The 27,992-nt window shown below is 40.8% G+C and overlaps 1 protein-coding gene and 1 long non-coding RNA gene across 24 annotated transcripts in view; one reads left to right on the top strand and one right to left on the bottom strand.

The window, feature by feature from the left end:
- Nucleotides 1-27,992, top strand: part of LOC104146858 (ankyrin repeat domain-containing protein 55) — a 133,456-nt gene that overhangs the window by 58,067 nt on the left and 47,397 nt on the right. For 6 of the 23 annotated variants that reach the window (XM_068927572.1, XM_068927568.1, XM_068927565.1 and 3 more), the window contains 2 exons: nucleotides 6,245-6,327; nucleotides 19,682-19,826. The exons of 4 other annotated variants lie outside the window; for them this stretch is intronic. In XM_068927572.1, coding sequence (XP_068783673.1) covers nucleotides 19,745-19,826 — 82 coding nt within the window. In that variant the 5' untranslated portion in view covers nucleotides 6,245-6,327; nucleotides 19,682-19,744. Of the gene's footprint in view, nucleotides 1-1,769; nucleotides 1,880-6,244; nucleotides 6,328-19,615; nucleotides 19,827-22,717; nucleotides 23,387-27,992 lie in introns of those variants that run through there. 13 more of the 23 variants (XM_068927575.1, XM_068927574.1, XM_068927567.1 and 10 more) reach the window with 5 other exon arrangements.
- Nucleotides 1,858-27,621, bottom strand: LOC104146857 (uncharacterized). The gene is made up of 5 exons (XR_011137799.1): nucleotides 27,444-27,621; nucleotides 27,009-27,072; nucleotides 16,238-16,354; nucleotides 9,325-9,455; nucleotides 1,858-2,152 (listed from the first exon to the last, which is right to left on the bottom strand). It is a non-coding gene; the product is annotated as an uncharacterized lncRNA (long non-coding RNA).

Below are 27,992 nucleotides of genomic sequence, written 5' to 3' on the forward strand. Positions count from 1 at the left end.
CTATTTCAGATAGTTTTTAAAAACTCCTCACAGATAAGGCTTTTATATATTTTCTACAGCCATCCTGCATGGCAAATTAAGAGATTCTCTCTATATAAAGTGTCTTACAAATGGTTTTGACTATTTTATAACACTTGACCCTATGAACAATTCAAAGAATTACCAATGTATCAGTTTTAGTAAAGTGAAAATATTTTGAAAGGATGTGCATTTCAAATATGTGATATCAGGATATCTTTCTTCACAGACACACAGACAGCCCCGAAATGACACTTAAATGATTTAAAATAATTTAAAACTAAGCTTCAGATTCTCTATTATTCTGATGTCTGTCAGAAAAAATCTCTGACTAGTGAGTGAAATCACTGACTTCACGGTTTAACTCTTCCTTCAGCTTCTTAATTGTACATATGTGAGACTGGCCCCATTTGTAAGATCTGGTTCTAAAAACATGATGTGAGGAAATATTTTGACCTTTGGGAATGTTATATGCATATATTAATATATATTAATATATATTAACATATTTTAATTAATGCATATATTTTTGAGGTAATGTGACAGCAATGATATCCTGTCTTATAAGCAATAGTCTGGTGTACAAGAAAGTAAACATATAAAATACTAGCCCTAAATACTTAAGCATATGGATTTAGTGGTCAGTTGAAAGCACCTTGAAGAAATGATCCTTAAAGATTGACTGTCTTCACTCTGCATGAATATAATTTACTGGCAGAGATGATAGCCCTGCATCAGATTAAAGAATGTGTTGCTCATAGTTTTCTTAAACACTGATTTGTTGACACATACTGCCACGTCAGTGAGGTAGCCATGGGCTGATATATCGCAGCTCTAGCTGAAGCTGAGTGGTCCTGGAAAGCAGACGCTCCCCAGCCATAGCAGAGAGCTGCCTCCTGGTAGGTAGAATTTGCTATTTTCATTGCCGATTGCTCTGACCAGAAAAATTATCTCTAGCAGTGGTTTAGATCTCAGCAGTCTGAACCAGCCCATGCAAAGAGAAGAGTGGAAACAGCTGCGTTCTCTTTGTCTGAAGCCAACTGAACTCACAGGAAGGGTTTTGCTGGGTTTAGTGCCTTTGCTATGGGTACTGAATCCTTTACTTTCTATCTGAAGGGAGAATTTGTTTTCTTTCTGAACATAAAGATAACGCAGAGATACGTGAGTTTGTCACTTAAATATAGTCCATCGAGCTTCAGTAATGGTCCATTGTAAGAATAATTTCTGCTTACAGGGGAGGAGGTGTACCTTGCAGGCAACACGCATTCTTCTTTTCCCTCAATCTTCACCCGTGGGAAAATAAAAATAATGATGCCATCCATCAGAAGTGCTCTTATCCCAGTCCACTTTCAATAACATCTGTTCCCTCAGGCAGATGTTGTTGTGAACTAAATGGGAGAGCAACGTAGCACTGACCACATTGTGCAAAGCAGGGGACTGCGCTGCATGATCCAGTGCCAATAGCAAGGGAAAGGCTAAAGCCAACCAAGCCATTCTCTTCTGGTAAACCTCCACCTCCAAGAGGCTCTAACTGACTGCGAGGATTCCCACCTTTGGCTGTATGCTGGGGAGTAAATGCAGTGCGAGTCTTTAAAAATGTGCACATGCTTGAGCGGAGAGCACAGAAAGAGCTTGAGCAGCAGTAAATATGGAGGGCTATACAGCTGATTACATCCTCATGTCTGAGCGCAAAAAAAGAGCATTGGTGAATATACAGGGAAAAAAATTGCTGAGGAAAACTTTTAATTTTACAGAACAATAAACACAACGTGAAAAGAAATGGAGACAGGAAACCCCTTTTGAATGAAGATTTTGACAGATATTTCCACATGATTTAGAAAAACTGGTTGTAAAGACACAGGTAAGGTCAAAAGTGTGCATTCAAGAGACTTGTGTCACCGGACAGGCTTCGCTGGTCTTGTCAGGAGCTGTTACTTCTTGTGGAGTTGTTCAGGAGGTTCAGAAGTCAAGATGCAAGTTTTCTCGCATAGTGCTGCCAGAAGATCCCATTTTGGAGCAGCGTGGGGAAACTTAGATGAAAGAATAATAATGATGGTTTCTTGTTTGGCAGCCAGAACCAGCTAATAACAGTGCATTCTTTTCAGCTTAAAGCTCTATTTTGGGTCCCAGTAACCTGCCAGTAGAGAAGGAAAAGCAATATGTTGAGGTTCTTTTTCTGAATTAAGGCTATATTTACTGGGCAACAAAGAGCTAAGTTATTATTTTTAGGGCCAGCACAATACTTCACAAAAGAAGAGGGCAACATCTATAGTACTGCACTAAGAATCCATTAGGCAGCATGGACAATACTGTATACACACCTCCTCCAACACTATCTCCGTAGGCTTTGTACCCTCACCTGGCTTTGTACCCTCACCTCAGTTTCATGTTGATGACACCACTTCAGTACGCTGCAAAACAGTGGACATACATATATTTCACATACCTTGAACCAAAAACACAAAAAGAATGCAAAAAATTATCTTGTGAGCCAGAAGAACTGCCTGGGACCCAAAGGAGACTAGGGCCAAACACTATGTAGTGTGAACATGGCCAGCTAAGACCCAGGTCTAGACCATTCTCTAGCTCCACTTTATTCAGCAATATAGACGTAGCCTGACCAGAGGCTAGAACAAAGCAGAGGTTACTGACTCCAGGCAGCTTGGGAAAAAGACTACATGAAAGGCTTCGTGAGTGAAGGATATCTGGCAAATGTTACGATGATGGTGATGATGATGATGACAAGAATGAAGAAGTGTGGCAGTGCCAGAGAAAGAAATTATATGCTATTACCTCAAATAATCTCTTTATACTTAATCTATCATTATTGACAAAAAATGAAAAAGAGGTAAATAGCTGATCAGGAAGCAAATGAAATTTTTGATTTTACCATTTACAGTGCTATTTTCCAGCTATATCAAACAGAACAGAGTACAGTCTGAGCAAAAATCACAGGTGTTTGATTTTTCTTATCTCTGACATTCTGTATCGTTATCAGCAGAACTATGTAGATAAAAAAACCTATATCAAATGAAACTTTAGCTCAAGTATGGCATCTGGTTTATGTCAAAGTTGGATGATTTTGTATCTTTGATCATTCAGCTAGGACAACAAGACCAGAATTTTTTACAACTTACACTGGGCAGAATAAAGTCTGCCTTTGAGAAAACAGGAGCAGTATCATTAATCTGTTTTTAAATAAATAGTGAGTTCTAATAGCTCTTTAATCTGAAGAGGATAGATCCTGAGCTGGAACAAAGCGCCTAAGTGCCAGCCAGGTTCAGTGAAGAGTGAATAGTGCGTATATTATAACTCACTGTGACATTTTTATTTTGTGATCTATAACAAGACATTCAGTGTTGGAAATACTTAAGAGAGACAGCTATTTGTGATCCATTGCTGCATTGTCTATATTTTCTTCTCTTTCAAAAGACCTTTTTTCTTCTTTCTTTTTTAACTCTCTCCTTTATCTACTAAGTCATTCCAATGTCCTTTCAGGATCTTCGGCCTATTAATTAAACTCAAATAATCTTGATAACTTTCAGTACTGAAATCACTAGAGTATTTTAGAACATACAGAGCATGCATACCACGAGCCTATATTTTTTAACGCAAATGTGCAAGTGGTTAATGCCTGGGCATATCCAGAAGTTATTGTGATGGTGGAGAGTATCTTGAAGTAAAGGGTAAAAATAGCATGTTTATGTATTTGGTAGGCATTTCAGGATTTGCCCACCCATTATTAGATAAATTCCAATAAAAAAGATCTACAGGTCAACTAAGTACTCTTTTTCATCCTCAAGATAGTAAATGAGTAGCAGCTCATGTTAATGAAAAGAGGTTGTTTAGTGAAAAAAATGCCGGCCAAACTCAGTAAACACTTCTGTTGAAAGTTGCAGAATTATAGATACATATTTCCAATGATTTGCTATCAAAAATTACAATAAGACAACTCATAAAGTAAAGTAAGCAAAAATAAAGAGCAAGAAGTCTTCTAATACTAAAGGAGAATTAAAATGTTTGGTAACTTGGTGGTAGGTTAATGCAAGACATTAGCTGTGCCAGTCACCAAGGTCAATGGTGAAATGAAGTATGACATCTATACAAATAAAAAAGGTTATTTGCAGCATATCTCATTTGTAACACTAGACAACAATAGGCACTTTAAAAAAGGCTAGAATAATATTTTAAGGGATATAATCATGAGGTATTCCATTTTATACAGGCCTTGACATAAAACACACCCAAAGAACTGAACTCGCCTTCGGACTAGGGTTTCTAATGAACCAAAGGGATGGTTTCAAATCATTGGCATTGGAAGATGATGACTTCAGCTTCATCTTAGCAAGTTTCTGCATACTCCTCTTTAGAAAAGCCAAAGCACAGTTGAAATTGCTTTGTATTTAACTGATATATTTTGCTTTGTAAGTTCTAGAAGCATAATGAAAGCCAATTGCTTTATGAAAACAGTGAGCACTGAAGTAAACAATTTATGCAGTGAGCATGTGAATATGGCTCTTTCCATCACCCCCCAAATCAAAGAAGAACAGAAAGAACAAATCAAAATAAACAGAAATTGGATGCAAAACAGGAATACAAACATGTTAGTTCAACACACCGGTTTCACAGCGATATCTAGCAAATTCTCAGTTGAATAAATGTTTGTATAAAGTAAATTGTTAGCATAATACCCAAAGAAGACTTAAGAAATATTCTGTATGCTAATGAGGGTGCAGTCTGTCAGGAAGAGCTTGCTAACAGACCTAGTAGTAATCAAGAAGCAAGTGATCTGGTTGTGGCAGGCCCTCAAGATGATAATTAAAAATGGGGAAATTGGAAACAATTGTCAGGAGAAAAGAATAGTAATGTACATGTAAACACAATGTATTTTATAAATACTAAAACTGTTTGCCAAAAATGTGATAAAACTATAAAACTGAACAAACGTAAGAACATCCCAGAAATCTATTAGCATAAGTCACGATAACCTTGAGAAGATGAGGTTCACATGAGAACAAATAGTCTATTGGCATTGTGGAATTTGTCTTCAGATAGTGAGATCTTTGAACTTAATGACTTTATGACAAAGTGAAAAGGTTATGCGTGTATGGAAGGTCAAAAAACTACTTCCAGGGAGACGGGGTTAGCTTGGCTTGGACTATAAGCTAAATGCAAGGTAACTTTTATCAAGCTGTTCTGGAAATTCACAAACACCTTCCAGGAGATGCTTGTATTTCACATGTGACTTCAGTGATAACAGATAACATGACTTCAAGTGTTTCAGTCTTACCAGGCCTGCCAGTAATCTTAACTTTGCTCAACTGACTTAACCTTATTAAAAGGCAAACCTATATAGTTCATGGTCATGGATTTTTTTTGGCACAGGAGCTGGAAAAAGAGCACAGGATTAAACTATATTTAAGCAAAAGCCTGTATAAACAGTAACATGTGACCAAGAAAGAAAACCGCTAGCACAATACAATGTGGATAAAATTAATACTCACTGAGGAGCTCTAGAGTTCACTTTTGAGGCTGTAGTTTTATATTTTAGATTTGATCACCCACAATACATTGAACTAGGTGGGAGATCCTATTTGCCTTCAGAGGACCTGGATAACATCCCCAGAATTTGGCAGAATATTTGAAATAGTAAAAAATGCATGAATGACGTTGCACTGATGTCAGTTCTTAAAAAGGGGTATTTCCATAGACATTTATAGAGTCTATGTCTTACTCATACAGTACGAGTGTATTGAGACACCAGAACTGGGACTGGAAATCAGTGGGGCCCCTGGAGGACTGAAGACCTATGAGTAATTTAGTGCTGACAGTTTAGAAGGACCAGATTTCATTTCACTTCCAAGTCATGTAAAACAAGCACATGAACTCCTTCCTCTTTTCCCAACAGTAACTGTATTCCATATATTTCTCATGTATCCCTACATAGCACTTTAAGGGTGCCATCCATTTGACCTATTTTTGACATTTACTTTAGGATGAGATGAATTATGTGCTAGTAGCATCTGTTTTTCTCTTGACTATAACAGACTCCAGCATGACTCACTCAGAAGTTGGTATCTATAGCGCAAATAAATATCTACAGCATAGTTTAGTCAGATGGATCCCATCCATGGAATTCTAAGTGTAATATGCTTTATATGTAAGCACATACTTATCCTGACATAAAGAGAGTTACAAGCCATGCAAAGCAATCTCTTCCTTCCAGCATGTCAGCCCAACACCAGTGCCTGGTTCCATGAAAGAAACTCGGCCTCAAGAATTTATTCTGCTCAGGAGAGATAACAAAAAGTAAGTTGTCTGGCTACCAAACATGTCCTTCTGCATGATTATTGCCTAAGTAAAGAGTCTTCTATTACAGCAGTGGCTGGATGCTTTCTTGCATCATAATTAGTCATGGGAGTCATTAATTTTCCCCGACAGGAATCTGAGAGTAAATTAGTTGAGCGCTATGCTTATACGTCTCCACCATGATACACACCACCAGTACTCATCAACAAGTAACCCTGATTATATCCAGTGTGGCTGATATAATCTTAATGACATGCTACGACCACTTCTGAGGCAAATAAAATGGAGAACTCTGAAAGAATACCACCTGACAACCCCTTCGTGACTTTACTACACTATATATGTATACAGGCAATATTGTCTAATGTCCTGGTCTGCGCAAAATACTTTCATTGGAGTATAATGTATGGAGGGAAAATATTTTTTCCCATAAAGGATTTGTAAAATGATCAAAAATAACAAACTCCATGGTCTAAAGAGACTTATTCTGAGCAGATATTGAAACTTGTTGTTTTAGTGTTTCTTGATATTAAAGTATCACACTGGCTATAAAAGATATTCTACCATTTCACACACCATCTTGAGCACTGGGAATCATAAAACCAGGCAATGACTGCTTTCTGATGGAACTAAAGTTCTTATGCCAAATTTCTTCTCAACACATTTCTTAATTTATTGATTAAAACTTGTTTGAGCTGTCTCCAACAATCAGATATTTGGATCCGCTAGCAGGGGATCAGATAATGTGTACTGAAAATGTAACAGATGCCCTGAAAGCATGTCACAGTCTCCTGATCCTGTGGCCCTTTTTTTCCCTGTGCTAGTTAAGAATGTGTATTTGTTTTGTGGATTGCTATCCTTTTGCCAATGTGCACAGAATGCAGTCAAAATTGATTGCAGACAGCCTGTTCCTTTTCAGAATGTTATTAGGTTCAGATGTCAAGGGCACATTTCATCCACAAACTGTTGTATGTCAAACCTGGCACATTTCAGGTGACCCCAGCTTTTCATTTTGGGTAAAATAGTTTTAGTGATGCTATCCTGGTTTGCAGTAACTGAGGGTCTGGCCTGCTCTGGAGACACTGTTTGGCCAGGAGGAATGATAAATGTATATCCCCTTGAAATAAAATCAATCTGGCAAACTTCAGATATCACTAAACTAGGTCTATTAGGAGAACCAGACAGACATCTCCCTGTTTATCAGTCCCAACCACAGATCCATAGAATAGAATAGAATACTTTAATTATAACTCAGGTCAGGTCCACTAAGCTGATCTTTCTATGACCACCTCAGGAAGCAGCTGCGTTATTGCTTCAATCTCCTCTCCGTAAGCCATAGCAATATCAGTTGCATCCTCAGCACTTGGTGGGAAAGATGTAGTCTAGCCAAACAGAGCTTTCAGGTACCTATTGAAAGATGCTTTAAAAGGCAGCTGTACAGATGTGATCTTCTCATTAAAACTAACGTCAACATGGAGCTATTTCATAAATATAATTTTGGCAAAGTCTTTCAGTAATGGTTGCTCACAATGTCTTCAATAACTGCAGCAATGCAGGGAGTATGGAAAAGTAAATCCATGAAATATTTTTTAGTTTCAGAGGAGCCATGGTAGCCAAATAAAGTATTTCTGTTGAGATACAAGTGTTCAGTTTCTGTTAGATCAGTATGCAAAAGAAATAACTCAGTCAAGGGAGTGGACCATGGCTCCCAGAGTCTTCACACTCACTATGGTGCAAACTGTGTGTCAGGGAAATACAGAGCAAATTCCATAACCCTGTCTTTGCTTTGAGCTCCATGGTGAGTCTTCCTCCCTTTCCCTCCTCCACTGAACAAACTGCTAAAAGGCATGTATAAAGCTGTGGCAGAGATAACGAGAACTAAAGGAGTCATAGCAGGTGTTGAGCATTAGAGTACCATCTGGGGCTGTCTAATTCCAGCCAAAACAGTCTCCTCCGCAACTGCTCGGAAGGGTGGGATGTGATAGTTACTTAAAGTCGGGACAGGCAGAAAGGAAAGCAGAAGCTCTGGCTCAAGCCTGGAGATTGTTACAAGAGCCAGCAAGATTGTAGATATGCTATTAATTACTAGGAAGCACTAATGCAAGTGCCAGCTCACATTCTTTCTGCAATAAATTTTGCTCATGTATCTTGACATCTTGAAATTGCCCTTCGCTTTGACTGTGTGAGCCAGATGCCATAAACCTGGTGTAAACCACATCACCAAATACACGAACAGTGTTGCCCCTCCCTATTTGAAGTTAAGCTGAGCTAAAATATTCCTCATCCTCCTCAGACAAGGGCTGAAAAAACAGAGGCCACCACAACATACTGAAACTCAATTATCTCTCAAAGGCTATAGCACGAGGCTCAGTAGGTTATAATCAACCTTTTGAATGGCTTCCAAGAAACACGTGGAAGTCAGTCCAGGGTTTACATCTGCGACTTTGTTTGTCATGTGTCCCCTGAGTGTGGCGTTATTAACTTATCTGTACTCTGTATCAGCTGCAACTTCTGAGGGAATTCAGGGATTCTCCACTCTGAAATACAGCAACTGCTAAGTGTTTCTCAGGCAATGACAAGCTGAAACGCACACATTTTATGGTTAGCTATGTTGTGATAGGTAGGTCAGGGAAAACACCTTTAAATCCCACTAATATATGAACGCATTTGATTCTGGCGCTACTCTTTTACTGGAAAAGTAAGAACAAAACAACAAATAATTTTTAAGGTATCTCACTGGTACTGGAACTGAAATAGAGTGAAAACATAAAATCAGACTCTAAATAACTGAGATGATGAGGCTCAATCTTTTCTATCTATCTGAATTATTTTTAGCAATATTGTGTAGTTTTTATTAGGTAAATAGATACATGCAGACAGTGAAACGCTAACCAACCACTTTGTACTTGTAGCTTGCAAAGTTGATAATAGAGTATTATGATCCAAATTAAATACTCTGAGAAGGATAAGAATGGTTAGCCTGTTTCAGAAAGTAACCTGTGACTCACGCTGCTGAATCATATGACAGAGGTTTAGCCAGAGTAGAAGATGAGTGCTATGACCCTCAGTGAACGCCATGCCAAGCAACACTGCTGATCCTTCATACTGCCTCCTGCAGCGGTCCAGACCTGGTATTTCAGAAATAAAACAAGATATGCATTACATCTATGCCATGAGTGAGATTTTAAAAAACGTGTTGTATTACTCCCTCTTAAATCAATGTACACCTCTTATTGATCTAAGTGGGAGAAGAGATAGCTCTGAATTCACACGGCGAAAGTTACATCTAAGTCTCTCACCTTTGTCTTTCATATTGACTAGACACTTATGAAGAGCTGAAGCCAATAAACAGAAAGTAGTAGGGAAAGGACTTGGATGGACTTCAGGCTTACATGGCTGTCTGAATCTGGGCTGAATGCTTTGGAAGACTCCACCCTAACAAAATATGATCTCTTTCCACTGTAAATACATAGCCTGGAACTTTCATTCCTTGACTGGCTGTGCTTATGTTTAATTACCAGTTCTTCTTTATCCTCAAATAGATTTTATAGAACTGGTTAGTTTTATGCAAGACAAACATAATTTTCTTTAATTAGGTTCTGCTTGTACATGTTAGATTTCATTTAATAAAGGAAAAGAATCAATATAAAGAGTGTAAGGAAGTTTTGTGTATGGTTAGCTGCAGTACATATTGCCTTTGATACTTGTAATTGCTGTCTATAATGCCGAGGAGAAAATACTGATATTATATTATGAGCAAAAAAATACAAGTTTATTGTATATTCTCATTCTCATGTACATTGTATATTCAGTCCAGTAGATAACATTATGATTATGCTGGTCATGTTTGGCAAGCAAAAGCCATTTTTTCTCGGCAGCTGATGGTGTCAATTCTTATGACACTGGAAAATGGTGGATGTGCCGTCTCATGGCTCTGGAAAGGATGAACTCTGGTACTACAAAATCTTTTTTTCATAGATTCTAAAACTGTACCATGGTTTGCAAGATCCACATGCAGGTTTGGTCAGAGGCTTTAGATTCAGTTATCAATATCACAAAAACAACACCCTATTATTTCTAATCATTATTATTTCTGTTATGGTAATACATACACAGCAGGCAACAGAAAATAGAGCTCTCAGGTGCAATTCTGTACAAACACAGGCTCCTGGGCAGCTCCTGCTTTTTTAAGCATGGTCTGTCTATTCAACACAGTAACTTCTGAGCTCCTTTTGTATCATATCTTAGAGTTTTGGAAAGGTTCCCTGTGACTGATTATGTATACTTCTTTAAACTAGATCCAAGTGTCAGTGTCTAGGCTTAAAAACATTGGCCCATCTCCATAAAAGTATGTTTTATCACAGATTATAGACATTAGAAAATAAATGATGGAAAAGACCTATGATATCATCTTGTCTCTCCCCTGTGAGTGTAGGGTTGTTCTCTACAGTATATGTCAGGCTGCTTTGTTCTGCCTAGTTTAAATGACTCTCTGGCTTTCAACAGACTCTTTTACAGTCTAATTTATCTTACTATCACGACATCTTTCCAGATATCCAGCCTGCATTTACTATACTATGTTTCATCCCACTATTCTGAATTTTCTTTCTAAGTAAAGAATCAGGACCTCTTTCTTTTCTGGCTTCTTGGGAACCACAAAAAATTCTGGACTTAAGATTATGGAAAACCCTAAACAGATAGAAAATATATATGGGTCACAAGTGCAGCCCATTGAAACTCTCTCAAGCAGTTATGGTGCCTGGCAGAATGCACGCATCTCCAACTCAGAACTATTCAGAGTAACAGATTAGTTAGCTATTTTCTAACATTTTTTAAATGAGCTTTCTCAATGTCATTTTATTTTTTATTTTCCCTATAGCACATCCTTTTCTCAGATTCAAAAGATACAATTATTCTTATAAAAAGGTCTAGTTTTTTTCTATTAATGCCTTTTTAATATGCTAGTTAAAAACATTGCCATGTAACACTCAAGTCTGCATTCTCATACACCCTGCAGGATCCTACCTCTGACCTTGGTCTTACATAGTCATTTGTCCTCCCAAGCATTCTGCTTCAAGCATCAATATGCTCTTCAGAAAAAGTCTAGTGGATACGCTACCCTAATTAACAAGAAGTGTTATCTAACTAATCTCATTAGACACCATAATCCTGATTAAAATGTCCAGGTGACCAACATTTAATGGGATGAGTAAAAACATAGAGCCAAAGAAAATCTGGATTTTTAATTGTTCTCAAGTAATAAAATAATACATTTTACATCTGAGGGAGCTTGACAAATAGAGTTATATAAAAGGAAACAGGAGACTTCACAGTAGTTTTTTAGGCAACTGCACCATCTTTCATGCCTGCAGTAGCTTTTCAAATAAGCATATTATGTATTAGACAGGTCTCAACAATACATACATACTAGGTTGGCCATTATATACTGAGAAATAGAGAGAGGTGTTCAGCACCCAAGAGGGCGAAATATTGACGAGAACACCAAATTAACTGAAGTGTCAACTTTTGTGCAACAAAGAGAATTAAAGCTTGAGGAGTATTATATCCCATAAAACAAGCAACATACCATATCCCCTGCACCTCTTGTCACTGTGGCTCTACTTGCTCTGCTACAAAAGGCATCATGACGATATACTTTCTTCCACAAAGTGGGTGGCCCACTGACACTTTAGTGTATATTTATTCCGCCTTTGACAACCAGCACCGTGAAACGCTGTCTTCCCTGCCCAAAGCAAAATGTGGCAGCAGATTGCACAGAAACGGCCTTACTGTAAGCTAGAGTTTGCTGATGTTTGCTAAGCAATTTTAAGTATGTTAAGCTTTCTAGCCTCTTTACAGTCTAAGAAAGAACTTTATCTTCTCTCCTCTCTTGAGTACCCTCCTAGTACAGGAAAAGCAAACCTGCGCCAAGATACTTCATAAGCTTTTCTGCCATTATGTCAGATATTAATGACAGTTTTTTTGTAGTATAACCTGCGGCTGCCTTTTTTAATTTATTTTACTAATTACTGGCCTAAATTCAACACTGATTCAACATTGATTCAAAAGGAGAAGCTCTTAGATAAATCTATCCCCCATGTTTAAGCAGCTGACCTTGTGTTCGCCTAGAAAATGGTCATAGAAATATCTGTATCCCTTTCCCTCTGTCACAGAATTATCTCTTCCAGGAGGGTCTTTCCATAACTTCCCTCAGTTTATCTCATTTCATGGTTCTCAGTTGTAAAAATTTGACAAAGAAAATATCCATTTGCTTCTACTGGAAGAAATCATCATTTTGCTGTTCATCACTATTGCAAACTTCCACTAATCTCAGAACATCTGCACTCGCTGCTGGTTCAAGCCACATTATGTAGAAGGAGCTGGGCCCAGCACCTCGGTGGAATGCAGGTCTCTAAGCACCACTGATAGAAATAAAAAGATAGATATAAAGTCAGGAATACTGCAGAGAATAACACTTGCCATTTCTGAGAGTACAAGATTACTGGGCACAACATCTTTAACCATGTAATTCAGGATGAGGTAGAGGGTAAAAGCATATGTAAGTTCAACAACACAACAGATAGATAGATAAACTAATGAAGAATAGATCCACTGATTACAGTTATCCGTGATAATCTGGGCATGACTTCCAGCACAGTAAGTCTGTAAAACACTGATTGCTAGAAACTGGGAAAGCATAGCAGAGAAGTATTTTTCTATACATGCTCTGTTCCTACACTTCTCAGCACATGCTGCTGACCGTGGTTCGAGAAAGGATACAAGAGGACATGGCCTGTTGGTCTCATAAATATGGTAGTTCCTGTAGTCTCGGTCTCTTTGAGGCTAAAGGCCCTCAGTGCCTTTGTCATCATGTCACATGGACTGGACCTCACGAAAGCCCTCTTCAGACAAGTTGTCCTTCCAGGCTGGTACAGAGTCACACAGGAGTTTTATTAATTGATCCAAGGGTGCATCTCTATGATCATGGTCTTAATTTTAAACAATTGCTCCTGGCTGTAGAGTTCTGATGGACTGCTTTCACATGGTCCCACCTGGGCCAAGTTATAAATCTGCCACGGATTAAGCAGAGCTCACCACAGCCATGGGACAGATTGGAGAGGCTGCACAGCTGCTCCCTTTCCACGTGACTCGAAGCATGTGCCACATGGAGGGCTAGTCTCCATCCCCCTCCCCATCATCCACCAGTAAATCTGCTCCTGGATTAAACAAGTTCAGTATAAGGTTGTCTGTTATCAGGCTTTATTTTATACAGATCTATTTTTTCTGTGTCTGAGTCCATTCTAATATCTTTGTTGGTGAATTTCTCCTGTAACCTATTTTAACTTCCAGCTCAAGATTAATAAAGGCCTTACTGTGCATTTGCACATAAATACAATGTCTGTGTGTGTGTGTGTGTGTGTGTGTGTGTGTGTGTGTGTGTGTGTGTGTGTATTGCCAAAGTTGGCAAATGAATTTAAGCTATTTGTTGTTCATCTGGTTTGAGTGGTCATCTAAGGGTACTGTGTATAACAAAATTTACTTGCCAGATGCTTCAGTGGAATTGTAAAGCCACAGCCTTGCTTGTATTACTTCCTGTAGGGATAGAGTTATCCTGGAAGAGTAGTGTGTACTTTTCACTTCTGGAAACACAGCAGAATAATAAAGATCAGCTCTATTTTCTCATTCATGCATATGGAGAATCATAACACTTTCAGGATTTGCAGACATGACAGTTTCATGTTCATGTAGCTGTCAAGGTAACAGTGGGTAACTGATAACCCTGCAAGTCATAGCAAACTACAATTCTGAAACAGAAAAATATTTGTAAAGGACTTTCTCTACTATTCAAATAATTTGAATGCTAACACACAACAAATCAGGCACCCCTCTTCCTATATGTAAAAATATCTTGGCCTATTCTGTAAGACTGTCTCTTTTCCAATAATTACAGTACTTGTTACATTTACTTCTGTATTGCCCTATCCACTCCTGATAATGTTATAATCAATAGCTTAGGATTTGCAGACTCCCAAAGGGGCTCGAGTCAGGAAAGAACAAGCTAATGTGTGAAAGCATTATGATTTCAAAATAATTTGAGTCTCACAAAATGCAGAACAGAAACATGCTCAAGGAACTTTAAAATGCTTCTATCTTTATTCAGAAAACCATTTTTACTCTCTTGCTTGTTTTCTTGAAAATTGCTTGGAAGTTTCAAGTTGTCTTGCAAAGACTCTGTGAGAGGTGAAGGGATGGGTCTGTAGGGTATTTATTTTAGTGCCTGAGCTAGTGAGAAAACAGTCATCGCTTCCTTTGTACAACTTCCCTGCATCCCTTGTCCTTCTGTTGCTGGATATTGCGGTGCTGCCTCAAAACTCCGAATGAGTGAGACCGGGCTGCAACAGTTCGACATAAAGCAGGGAAGCCAGGATCCGTCCCCACGTTGGTCCATGCAAACAAAGACTCAAACACAGCGGTGTGGACTGCCTCAAGCGCCGTGGCGCAGCCACTTCGCTGGCGCTGCGGACACGTGCGTTGCACAGGCTGCAGGCAGCCCGCTGCTCTCCGCCTGCCCTCCCGCGAATCTTGTTTCCAAAGGACTTCCAGGATGGGTGTTACTGGAGCCTGTTGTTTTGCTCTGTTCAGGAAAGCACGTGATTTGCACCCAGCAGGTGCTTTCACGCTGCGAGGGGAGACCGCGGGCAGCTGAGCTCCCAGAGGCAGGCTTGGGATGCGCTCTTGCGCCGCTGTACCAAAGCCACCAGCTAGTGGCACGTACAACAGGTGATCGGAAACCTAACTGAGCAACCCGACACAGCCTGTTAGTCAGGAAAAACAGAATTAATGAGGGCATGGGGAATGCCTGCGTCCTTCTGCGCGCTTCCCTGCTGTCACAAACACACCGGAGAACAGACACCTCAGCTAGGTAAAGATTTGACACAGAAACGCATATGACTCAAGAGACCTTTAGGGTAAGCAACATGCTTCAGCACAGCCCCGGGCAGAAGCTCGGTGCGTGAGCCACGCATGAGACGAGCGCCCTGAGGCCCTGCGGCCGGCAGGCTCCCCGCTCCCCCGGCCGCATCAGCTCCGCGCCGGGCCGCTGCCGGCCAGCGAAGGAGCATCTCTGACACCAGCCGGCCACGAGCGCGTCCTGCACCCGAGGAGCTCTGCTCCGCCCAGGGTGGGCCAGCAAATACTGCATTTCAGTCCCTGACAGTTTCTGTCATGAAAGCCGGCTTAGCCACATACCTACAGAAAAGACATTTCCCTACCAGCCACATATTGAAAGAAGCCGTGATGCCTGTGTGTGTGCATCTGGGGGGGGGGCATCGCTGCCAAGGGACTATACATTCATTCTCACCTTTTGCCTAGCCAATACTTGTTTCTGCTCTTTTCCAGGAAGTTTTTTTTTTTTACTTTTAAGTTTGCCTCACCAGACTGAAAAATGTTTCCCTCTCTGAAAATCAGCAGAGTGACAATTTTGCCAGGAAGGTCTGTGCTTATTTAATCTTTGGAGAACCACGCCTAACGCGGGCTCCGCAGGGTGGGGAGGAAGTCTCGTGGTTTCGCCTGTCACCTATTGTGCCACAGAAAGCGTAAGACAATGCAGCGCGCTGTGCACTCACTGCGCGCTGGGTCAGGCGCTGCGCTCCCCCAGGCGCCAAGCTAATTACTGCCTCAGGTCAAACTGTACCGTTGCAAGGTTTGATTGTATGGCTTGGTTACGTCGTGTGGGCAAGCTCCTGTATTTGGAGCTGGACAAAGCTGCACTGCTTACACTGCGGCAGCTTTACATCGCCATGCTTTTACTATCCCCACGGAGACCAAAGGGGAAAGCCACAGCCCTACATCCTCCCTCCTTATTTGGGGCGCCACGTATCCTTGAGCGAACCATAAAGGAGCAGCTCACGCTGTTTTCTGAACAGGGGGACTGCAGTCCTTCCAGCTTTTTGTTCAAGTTGCAGTTGCTAGAGGCACCTTTGGCATCTCCTCTCTTCCACTCTTCTGTTCCTATTCCTGGACATCTCTGTGAAGGCAAGAAGAAATTGGCCTTTTTCAGAAGTGATCTAAAATGTCAATGATGTCATACCCGGGGTACTTCTCCAGTTCATATCATGCTGAACTCAGTCTGCCACACGGGACTGTTTATGGAAATATTTACAGTGCTTAATCTGTGAATTATCTTCTGACAAACATATCTGGAAGTTTCAATTACATCTGGAGAGGAAAAGTTCCTCCTTTTGCTGTTTTTCCCATGTATATATATAAGATATTGTAGACAGATACTCCAAGCTGAAAAGTGTTGTACGACTGCATTAACATGGTGCTGAGCTTGAGCTAACAAAGCAGACTTGTCTTTGTGTCAGAGCACAAATACAGCACGTTCGTGCCTGTCCATCATATGCAGAATAAACATACACAGAGTTTTCAAGTGGTCCCAGTGAGCTTCCAGTTCTGTTGCCAGTTAAGTTTCCACATAGTTTAAGGCCACACTTTGACCCACTTTGAATGGATTTGTAATCTCAGAAAGGTCCTCTGAGACTCAAAAATTACTTTATATAAAATCCACTTGAAAGCAGCAAACTACGGTTTACGCTTTCTTGTTGCACGCTGACTACAGAGATCACAGTAAGAAATGAGCAAATGTTGCACCAACCCTCTTGCAAACATTCATTTAAGCTTTTAAAAATCATATCAGTTCTGTATGTACATCTTTCACGCTTGCTTTCAAAGAATATCTGATGACTATTATTATTATTATTAGTTCCACTTACAATCTGCCAGTAAACCAGAGCAGCAGAGCCTATGAGACCAGACTTGTGGCAGAACACAAATCTCCCAACTCAGTATTTAACCTATAAGACCATCCTTGCTCCCACAGCCGCGATATCCAGTGACTTGAGCACTGGCACATCACTGTCGCTTGGAAGTCCTTGATGCTATTCTCTGGCCTGCTAGCCTGGTCTGTGACCCTGCTCTGGCCTTCTGAAAGCCTTCACAGGGCACTTTGTGGTGTCTTTTCCTGACATTTCTATATCTTGTCTCAGTAGACTGGAAAGCCTTGGGATCGCAACAGGGTTAAATTGTCTCTTCCAAGTAAATATAATAATACCAGATCCTCTGTGCCCAGTTACTACTAATGCACTTGTCACCTTGCAAACCTGAAGTACAGCTAGTAATCTAGGATGAGATATCAGCAGGAGTTCTGAGTATGCAGAGAATGCTGGACTAAGCCCTTCTGGCTGGAGTTTGCAGTTTGTATGTTGTAGGCACCTATTTTTTCCTATCTTTGAGGCTCAGACATACCTTTGCCATGAACTGTAAGATACTGCTAATCAAAAACTTAACAGACGCATATCTTTGATTACCCCAAACACAAAAAGACAAAGATCATCAGCTCATTCATTCCACATGACATGCCTCATTGTAACTGCACTAAAGAGAGTCAGAGGAGCAGCTTTTGCTGCAACATTATGCAGCTGTGCTATTTACCCATTTACATTTGGATTAAACTGGTCATTGATAAGGTTATACAAGTAACGATTTGGCATATATCATTGCCATTATACCTACTTCTGCTTGGAGTTTATGTATGGTAGGAAAATGATCAGCAACTGAAAAGGTAAACTGGTTCCAGGTTGTAGTCATAAAAACGAAAATTGCATAGGACAATAACAAGGTTTGTGAACGGACGAAACAAAAAGCTTTTCTCCTGGAGCTGTATAAAATCTGATGCTCAGCTTATTTTAAATGACATCTGCAGTTCCAGCGTGGCCCAGTCAAAATGGTTTTGTTCTCGTTATTATTTTTCCCAGCAATTTATTTTTCATATATATAAATCGAATTGTCACCGGTTGTAGCCGTGTCATGATAACCTTTCCACTATTCTAATTAGTTTCCCTGAAATATGGAACATCTGCAGCCCAGTGGTGAGATGTCTGGGTGAGGACTGAAGGTGCTGTCTGGGCTTTCATGGGTCGGACAAGAGTGCCCACCTTTCCAAAGACCAGGAATTATTCTGGCACAGAAACATCACTGTGATATGAAACTGAAATCCTTAGAAAGAACACTAAACAAAGATATAGGTGTGGAATTTAATCTTATTAGTCTCCTTTGATTTGTGTGTTAACAGGCACAGAAAGACAGTCAAAGAAACAGGACTAGAAAGAAGTCATGTGCTTCCATGGTTGCGGCAGAAAAATAGGAAGGGTGGGTGACTGATATCAGTATATTGTAAGCATTAATGAAGAACAGAGGGAATTCTAGCGATATAATAATCCTATGACACAATATACAGATTCCTGTTGTTTCTACCATCAAAGCTGACTGGACTGGATGCTTTATATTTGCCTTTCACGTAATATGAAAGTGCCCAGAAGTAGGGGATGAGCTAGTTTCCTTATTAACCATTTCCTCTAAGAACTGAATTCCTCGCTCAAATTTTCTGTTCAGTCGTGCTGTCTGGATTTGTTACAGTGCCTAGTAATGCCATCCAAGTGTCCCATTGCACAATCTGGATACAACCCCTGCTTATAGTAGGTAGGGCTTCTAGGGTCACTGACACATTCCTGACTAGCCTCTTTCTGTGGTTTACAGCAAAACTGTTGTAGCAAACACATGAAAGGAGAATAGTGCCAATAGCCTTGAAATGAGGTTCAAGTAGCCCTCAGGTATGATTAATCCAAGTACAGTTCAAAGAGGACTTGACTTAATAGACCCGGCATATCAGTGTCACAGCAAGACCAGGATTCCAAACGTGAATGTCCCGATCCACTAGGGAAAACGGGGCACTGAGCAGCCGCCTTCTCCTGATGCTGTGAGGGTGAAGAGGGTGGCTGAAGAGGGTGGCTTTGTCCTTCTCATTTCAACTATACACACACACACACCAGTTGGACTCTTTTTGTCATTTTGCTCCGTTCTTCCTGATACTGTTCTCAGGCCACCTGTAATTTCCTATCTACCTCTAAATGACTAGATTTTTCTGACTTAAGATATAGCATTTTGGAGTTTAAGAGGTAAAAATGTGTGTTCAGCTTTTCACTTACTTTATCAATAAAAATTGACTATCACAAAGGTTTATAGAGAGACTCTCAGAGCTCATCATTCTTGGACAGCTGATTAGCAATGCTGTGCATTGTTATATGATATCTAGAATGGGACTTCATTAATTTACAGACATTCTTAATGTACTGCATAATGTCAGAGATTGCCTGTTTCCCACAAATAAACTTTTCTTCCTCCATTTAAAAAGATTTAATAGAAATGCAATGCAAGCATCTCTCTTTAGAACTGCTTCTACTAGTTCAAAGAATCAAGCGTTGATCAAATTCCACCATCTACTGGAATTCCACAGAATTACATGACTGCTTTAAAGAGGGTTCATTCTGCAACTACCAGGAGGGCCACGATCTGAAAAATGCTGAAGACTGGGGGAGTACTTTGCGGAAATATCATCACATGCTTGCCTTGCTTTCCTGCAATTCACTGGATATCTGCTGGTGAGTACTAGTTAGACGCTATGGTTACTGGGCTAGACAAACTTTTGATCTGACCTGGTACAAACAACTTTTTTCCCCTTATGTTATCTTGTAGGGCAAACAATACCAAAAAAAATTTTTTTTTAAAGAAAGCAAAAGTTCGAACATAAATTTCCCTCTACCCATGTAATACCACAAACATGACACCTGCCCCAGCTCTGGCTCTGTAGCATCACAGACACAGATGTGTACCTAGAACACACACATCTACATGGACTCCCCTGGACTCTCCTGCCTTGAGCAATCTCCACACCCATTGTCTTCTGCTGTTCCACAAGTATGTCTCACTGGCCTACTCTCCCGTGTGCTATACACTGGCCTTATATCCTGCCAGGGTTACTGTACGCAGTTTTAGACCTGAAAATATCCTGAGGAAGTCTTTGGAGAGTAAAGAAAGAAAGCTACAGCATGGTAGGCAGTGATAAACTCATTGGGATACTTCCCACTCTTCCTAAATAGGGCATAATACTCAGTTTGAGAAAAATTAAAAATTTGGTTTAGTTAATTAGAAATAGATTATCATTTAGGAAAACAGTCCCCAGAAAACCAGTTACTGGTGAACAGTGCTACTGTAATTACAGGATGAACTCTCAGGCATTATTGGCTTGTTACTCACAAGATCCTAGTGATATTTAAAACAGTTGTACCACGGGAGACACCTTATCCCCATTGAAGCAAGGGCATAAAGTCACATTGATTTAGCAGAAGATGTATTTGGCCTTATAAAGCAGGGAGCAGAACAGAATGGATCCTCACTCTGTCTTATATTTCAGGTAGGAACCTCTAAGATCTAGCCGTAACTTTATGCTCCATTCTCTAGTCCCTGTTCATCCACTGACATTTTAAGAGAAATGATTGTCTTCATTTGGGTAGATCCCGGGTCAGTCCTTTTCAGACAGCAGAGCCCCGTCCTTCCATCTTGGTGGGATTCTGACTTCTCCATACAAAGTGTGAGCTTGGTGCTAACTTTATCACTCCACAACGCTGAGTCTTTAGTTTCACTTCCAAATCCAAACAGGAGTTAGTTTATATATAGTATCATACTTTAAATACTTTATAATCAAATTACTATAAATAGATTTTATTATGAACTGAAAATGAAGATTGATTTTATCCCTTTATTCATTTTGACTTCTAGTCACTATATTATATGTTTACCAAGCAATACTGAAGCTGTAAACATTTAGGTTTACAATACACCAAAGAAGAAAGCAGACAAGCATTTTACTTCTGGTGTTGCTGTCTCTGTGGTGCTAGCTCCTGGGAGTGCTCTGTATGGAAGAGGACACTGCTGTTCCAGCGCTTTGCAAAGCAGATCAAGGAGATCATCCTTTCTCCAAAGCACTGGCAGCGTCATGAGTGAGAATGGATGTAGATCCCTTGTGTACTTGCCAGTGTCCTACAAGAGCAGCAGCAGAAAAAGGCCAGATATGTAAGAGGAGTTTATGCGTGTGATGACAATGCATAACCCACACTGCAATAGTACCCAGCATCAGAAGCCCTTTGTACACAGAGAGCAGAGGACCTCTTGTCAGATGTAGAAAGCAAAGGCCATTTTTGCGAGTCTTTTTGAAATCATCTAGGGGTAATAATTTGCAGTTCAAAGCCCTTGACCACATACAGACTCTGCATGAGACGTTTCTCCAACTCCAGTCTCTCCCCACGCAGGAAGCAGCAGTGGCAGCTCTTGAGCAAAGCCAACGTATTAGACTAGAGGGACTGTCCCATGAGCCAGGAGAAAGCCAGGGTCACCAGCTGAACCACCCTAATGGTGAAGAGCTGACAGTTAGGAGTTGACTGTCTGCATAACTAATACTCTGCTCCTGGATCTGTGCACAGACAGCATTCACCACATGGTGGATCCTTCCTCAGTATAAAAATGCCTGAGATGATGAGCCAAAATACAAACAAGTCAGTAGTAAAGAAAAGAAATAAAACCAATCTCTATCACCACAGTCCCACTACAGGCTGGGTAGAGCTTTCTTCAGCTAAGGATGCTTGAGTAGATCACATCATTGTTATATTTCAGAGAAGTTCAGTTCTGGTCTTCAATTTCAAGGCTGTACAAGGAGGTACAAGGCTGTACAAGGCTGTACTTGCCTGGACCGTTCTGTCTTCTTTCTAAACATATCATTTAGATTTAGATTCAGAAGTGTTTTGGGGGGATGTGAATCAGCTCCAGACTCAGCTCCTAAATTTATGTATCTACACTGTCTGTATGTAAGTTATTTTTCTAAGCTTCCATTGTAGTCAGTGGAATCAATCAATAACAGCAGAACAAAATCAATACAGTAAATAAAGTCTAAGGAGCTCTTAGGCTGACCAAGCTTAGGCATAACTTTAGGGTAGGCCCTTTCCACACCCGTGGGCCCAAACTGCTTTGCCTTTTTTAATTTTCATATATTAGTTTGCCTTATTCACCTGTAGTGATGTATCTCTTTCAAAGCACCAGTGCTAAGTAAACTTTTTATAACTTTCCAGTCCACCAGACCTCAGACAGTGCTGGTGAGCCACTTGTCCAAGTAAATTCCAAGTCAGCCCATTTATTGTTTTTTCTGCCACAGAAACATCCCAATAAAAGGCAAAGCTAGCCAGGGTCCCTTCCCCGTAGTAGCACACAGACCAAGTTCCCAACTTAAGGAGACAGAGGCCAATCGAAAAAATAGCCTGAAGACATGGGTCTCCTGTTGGTTTGACTCCAAACGCTCCAAAGCGTTTGGAGCATACACTGTGAATTATTAAACCTGCTATACTGTGTTGCTGAAGCCACCACTATCCACTTCAAGCATGATAATGTGTTCTCAGTTATTGACAACTATCCCTTCATAAACCCTGCACGTTAACTAATTGTAATTACATATTGATATATTAAGGCAGCAATGGTTTGCTTATTTATGTTCTCAGTTCAGGAGTTAAATCAGGAAACAGCTAATTTCTGAAAGCCTCATTCGAATAATCATCCTCAGACATACAGCATATGCACAGTGCTACAAGCACCTTGTACAACAACACAGCCTGCCGGCGCAGCGCATGCCGCTCGGCTCGCAGGGAGGACGCCTGTATCCGAACTGCGCCGGCAGCTCTGCACATGCTCTGTGAGCCACAGTGAAATCCCATTCACCCTCCGAGGCTTGTTTGTCTACGGGCAGCGCTCTGCTGCTGATGCTGGATCATCTGCAGCATCTTTCAGGGCAATTTGATTCTCTGAAGCTAAGACATTTTTCACAAGCTCAGTTAGACTTCCGGAGACATCATTTTAAGAGGGCCCATAACAAACAGATATGCCATTGCCATTATGCCAGTGATAATGACCTTGCCTTGACAACAACCTGCAGCCGTAAAGCGAGTTTAATTCTCTGACAAGAAGATTGGCGACAGCTATCATTGAACATATTGTTTACCGTAATATATGGGATTCTTCCCTGGAAACCCTGGAGATGATATTTGTCTGGTCTGATTGTAAATAATGAGATAGGCCACAATGGATTTCAGTTCCTCATCAGTGTTTGATCAGCACAAAGGTAAGTAAATCACTTGCTACTAATTTCAAAACCCTCCGGTCCTCCCGTGCCTCCCAGGCAGATATACAAAGATTACTTGACAGAATCAATAACTGGAAATATTGGAAAAGGTCAGGCAGGTCTGATGGAGATTTATGTTGGTTCCACGTGAGGAGATGGATATTTCAGCCTATTGCTATGGTTATTTTTAAAAATAAAATATTTCAGCAGAATAGTAACAGCATTTAATTGGTTTTGTGCTTAGCACTGAGAGATGTACATGCATATTTATTATGTTGTATATTTGTGTTTTTGTGGATATATAACATTTGCAACATTAGCAAGCAGAGCCAGTTAAAATGGAGTGAAAATTTATGAAAAGCTTATTTTCACAAGTCTGTTAGTTGGGATATGTTGAAAGGAATAGACGCTGATAAGTGATTGACTTTGCTTCAATAAATCTTAGCCCTACTAGGTAACTACTGCCATATTTATGAATTTAAGATATCTTTAAAAGCCCCCAAATTAAGATTTTCTACATGTTTAGGTCTCTATAGAAATATAAATATCTCTTTTTTTGCCCATTTTTAAGTTAAATGGTTGAATTTTACGTCTTCAGATGCCTACACCTGTCTTTACCTCTTATGGCTTAATCTACTATAAAGAATGTAATTGTATTGCTTTTATGTTCTCAAAGCAGGAAACAGTCATTATTTGATTATCTCTGTTGCAACAGATTCTGCAAGCTGACTTAAAGAGAAACAATTTGTGTGCAGTGGACACAGTTTCCAGTGCACACCTGCAAAGCGTCCTAGCTGGTACAGCCAAGATGGCCCCAGAACAAAGGCGCTGACTTTACAAAAAGACAAAGGGCAGGAGTCAGTAAAGGGCAAGACAGATGCTGCCGTGCCTTTGGGTGTCTGCTTCCCACAAGTTGTACCTTTGTGCTTAGCGCCTGTGTTTTTCATGTGGTCCATGGGGAGAATGTGGTGCCAGAGCTTCATACAGGGGTGGCAAGCAGCCTGCAGACAGGCGATAGTTTTTGCTAAGCAGCAGCCTGTGCCTGAAGCCTTGGCCCATGCTCAAACACAGGCACTGCCACTAGAGCTGTGATTGAGAGCCTCCATTCACTCGGGGTCCCAAGTCCCAAATCTCCTTCTGAAATGAAGCAGCGGTTAGCTGATCTTGTGGCTCACGTAGCACGGCCAGTTGGCCAAGCATCTGCTCCCTGATCAGCAGGTGTACTTTGTCCCAAGTGGACAGGGTCCAATTTGTGTCCACAGAAGCACAGAAAATGCTGTGAGCTGCAGTCTGTGTTTGCCTCCCTTTCACCCTCAAGTAAATACACTCCATGTAAAGCAGCGGACTTATGTCTACCTTTCCTCACTGCTCCCACAACAGTCCCCAAAGCCTGAAGCAAGTCCCAAGAGCACTGGTGTGCACCAGCCCAACGGGGACCCCTCCCTGAGCAGCTGAGACAGAGAGCCATCAAGCAAAAGTGAAGGCAGTATGAAACAGTGACAAGAGACAAAAATAATACCAGCAAGGTTAAAGGAGGAAGGGAACTATTAAAGGGGAAGAAGAAACAGAGACCTCTACCACCACTATTGTAGAAACAGAGACCTCTACCACCACTGCAAGAAATGCTGGGTCATTAGATGATCTGTGATTTACTGGTTGCTTTTCCTGCTAGCTGCGTGGGAGGCAGAAGGGGAGAAGAAGCAGGCAACACACAGTAATGGGACACTGAACCCATTAGTCATCAGGCAAAGAAAGCTCTGTTCAAAATTCACAGTGCATGGTGGCTTTTCTCTAAATAGCATATTAATGCCTGTGCATCTTACTGTTCTAAGCAAGCAGAGGTTTGTAGCAAGCAGAGAGGCAATATTTTTCACTGGTCCAATTTATAAAAATTGAAAAATGCAGGCGCGCTTTCAGACAAAACATATCAACATCTGCTGCTCATATAAAACAATTCTTCCTTCCCTACATATCCTTACTCCCTCCTACCCATCAGAAAACTACTCCCAACTACAGGTTACAAAAAGAGCATTCCAGGCTTGAAAATTATACTGCCTCTTTGTAACATTTGTTATTGTACTGCTCTTTAATACCTTGTATTACTTATAAATAGTAATAGCTGCACTAATGCAGGACTTCCAGAAGCCCAGGCAAGATCAGATCTACCTCCTTGCCTAAAAATGCTTCGTGCTATTTAAAAGTGTGCTGTACTTGCCTTCAGATGTTTATCTTTTAAACAGAGAAGCTAGACAAAGGGCTAGATTGATACATTCCTGTCCAGGCACACATAGAGATTATTTTGTTAGGTAATCAATACATTCATAATGTTAGAGAACCAGTTATAATTTCCAATATCTGCACTCATCCACCTCCGGCTGTCCCTTGACACTGATGTGCTCTTGCTGCCAGGCCAGGGAGATGCCTACAATTCATGAAACAGGTTATCACTGTACAGAGAGAGAGGCACATCCCATTACTTCAGGAATCAAAGAGCTGGGGGAAGCGGCTGTTAATTGCATCCAGTGGATGCAAAGCTTTGTTGCCCGTGGTAAACCACTGCAAAGTGAGACTGCAATGGCACACTTCAGTCTCTGCCAGGGATTCATTGTCTATACATGAGAACAGACAGCACCTTCTTGCTGAAATTAAATAAACTGGCTAGTATTGTGTCCTGCTGATACGCTGTAGGAAATCACATAAGGCATTCATCTAATGGGGGAGAGAAGAGGCTTCCATACAGATGCTCATCTATATGAAAGAGGGGAGTCCGTTATACAAATTAGTATTTATTTTGTGCAGTGAACATTAATTACTCTGACATCCAGCCTTCTGTTCTCAAAACTCATGAATACTAGTATCATCTAAACCTCTCATCGTCAAGACCATGCATACTGAACTGCAGCAGTTTAGATCCTTACAAAATGTCATAGAAAATATGCACTTACATGCATATAACATGCACTTTGTAAAACAACAGATCAGCCAGCACTGCAAATGGTGTAAACTAAAACATACTCTTCATATAAGAGTCACAGAAGTGTTAATGACCTAAGTACTAATTTCATTGTCCGAATCCTGTGATCATTCTTTATGTCGATTTATGTTTATTTATTTTATATATCTCCTTTCAGACCAAAAGATTATTCTTCTGTATGGCAGAAATGATGTTTTTGAAATACTGCAGCTTATTTCAGATAGACTGGCTTTTAACTTTCATTCTTTCTGAGCATTTAACTATGAAAGAAAATGTCATAAACCTATACGCCCTTTGGTCTTTGCTTATTATAACTCTTCCAGATATTTCCATGAAACTGTTGGGCCTGTCTGCAGTTTTTCCCTACCCTTGCTCCATACACAGGATAGCAGTTGTACTTTCTGCCTTCCTGAAGCTGACTGACAGCTTCCTGTCACCAGAGGCAAGTAATTTTCCAAAATAAAATCTAAAACGTATCTGAAACAGCCCCAGTGCTTACTAGCATTTATACAACTGCAGGATAATAAGTTAAGTAACAGAGGGCCAGGCATCTGTCTGCTTGCAATCCCTTATCCCGCCTGAGGCCAGTGCCCGGCCAGCAGCTGAGTTCCCCAGGTGGGAAAGCTCAGAGCTACAAGTGCTCAGTACCTCACTGCTGACTTCATCACACTGCCTGCTCTCCAGTCCGCTCCTCTGCTGCTCAGGAAGGTGTCTGCAAAGAAAAATGACTGGTAAGCATAACAGTCAGGCCCCTGAATCTTGGTCAGTGTAAGCTGGAGGATGGTAATGTGGTAGATATTGTGACACCTGGAGCCAAATGATGTCATTTACCAACCCTCTTGGCGTTCCCCATTCCCTGTCACATGAATCATCAGAAGATCATGCATCTGTCTTCCTCTTCTTCCCCCACCCGGAGCTACCCATCCACACAAGTCACGTTAGAGCCACCCTGGCCCTTGAAATCAGGTCACCTTACAAAATGGAATTAGTGGAAGATTGCATTATGTGAGATGCACAATACGGGCACTCCTCAAGCCCTCCTGGCCCAGTGTCCCCCACTAGTAGAGTAACAGGCTGTCCCACCTGCCTCTCCTCGCTCTGCCGGCTAGGATTCACACGTGGGGAAGCATGAATCTTGAATGTGGCTTTCTGACACTGAGCCTTAACAGGAAGAGAGGAAGAGAGACCGTGTTCTGGGGGAGCAGGCACAGGAAAGCTCATTCGCTCATTCGTTCATTCAAAGTTTTGCTTCCTCTCCTAGCACTGGAAGGCAATTGGTCTGGTGAAAGCAGATTTAGCCCAGCATAGGTGAAGGCACAGAGGAGGAGGTGTTTAGGTTTTAGTTCATATGAAGCAGGGTAGAGGGAGTCAGTGACCCACGCATAGGTGTGCCTCCACGTTCTAATCTTGCTGCCCTCTTGCTCTCTAGGTAAGCAATTGCTCTGATCACAAGATGGAGAATTGCCTTTTCTGTCTGGATTGCTCTACTTCTGACTCAAGGAAAAAAAAAAAAAGGGACTTACAATCCTAAACAGCAAAAAGTATAAAATCTACATGTGCAAAGCATAAAATGAGGTGAAGGCCCCTTTGATTCCCTATCTTTCCCAACACATCTAATGATTTCTTTTCCTC

Source organism: Struthio camelus, chromosome Z (assembly GCF_040807025.1).
Source record: "Struthio camelus isolate bStrCam1 chromosome Z, bStrCam1.hap1, whole genome shotgun sequence".
Taxonomy (NCBI): Eukaryota; Metazoa; Chordata; class Aves; order Struthioniformes; family Struthionidae; genus Struthio; species Struthio camelus.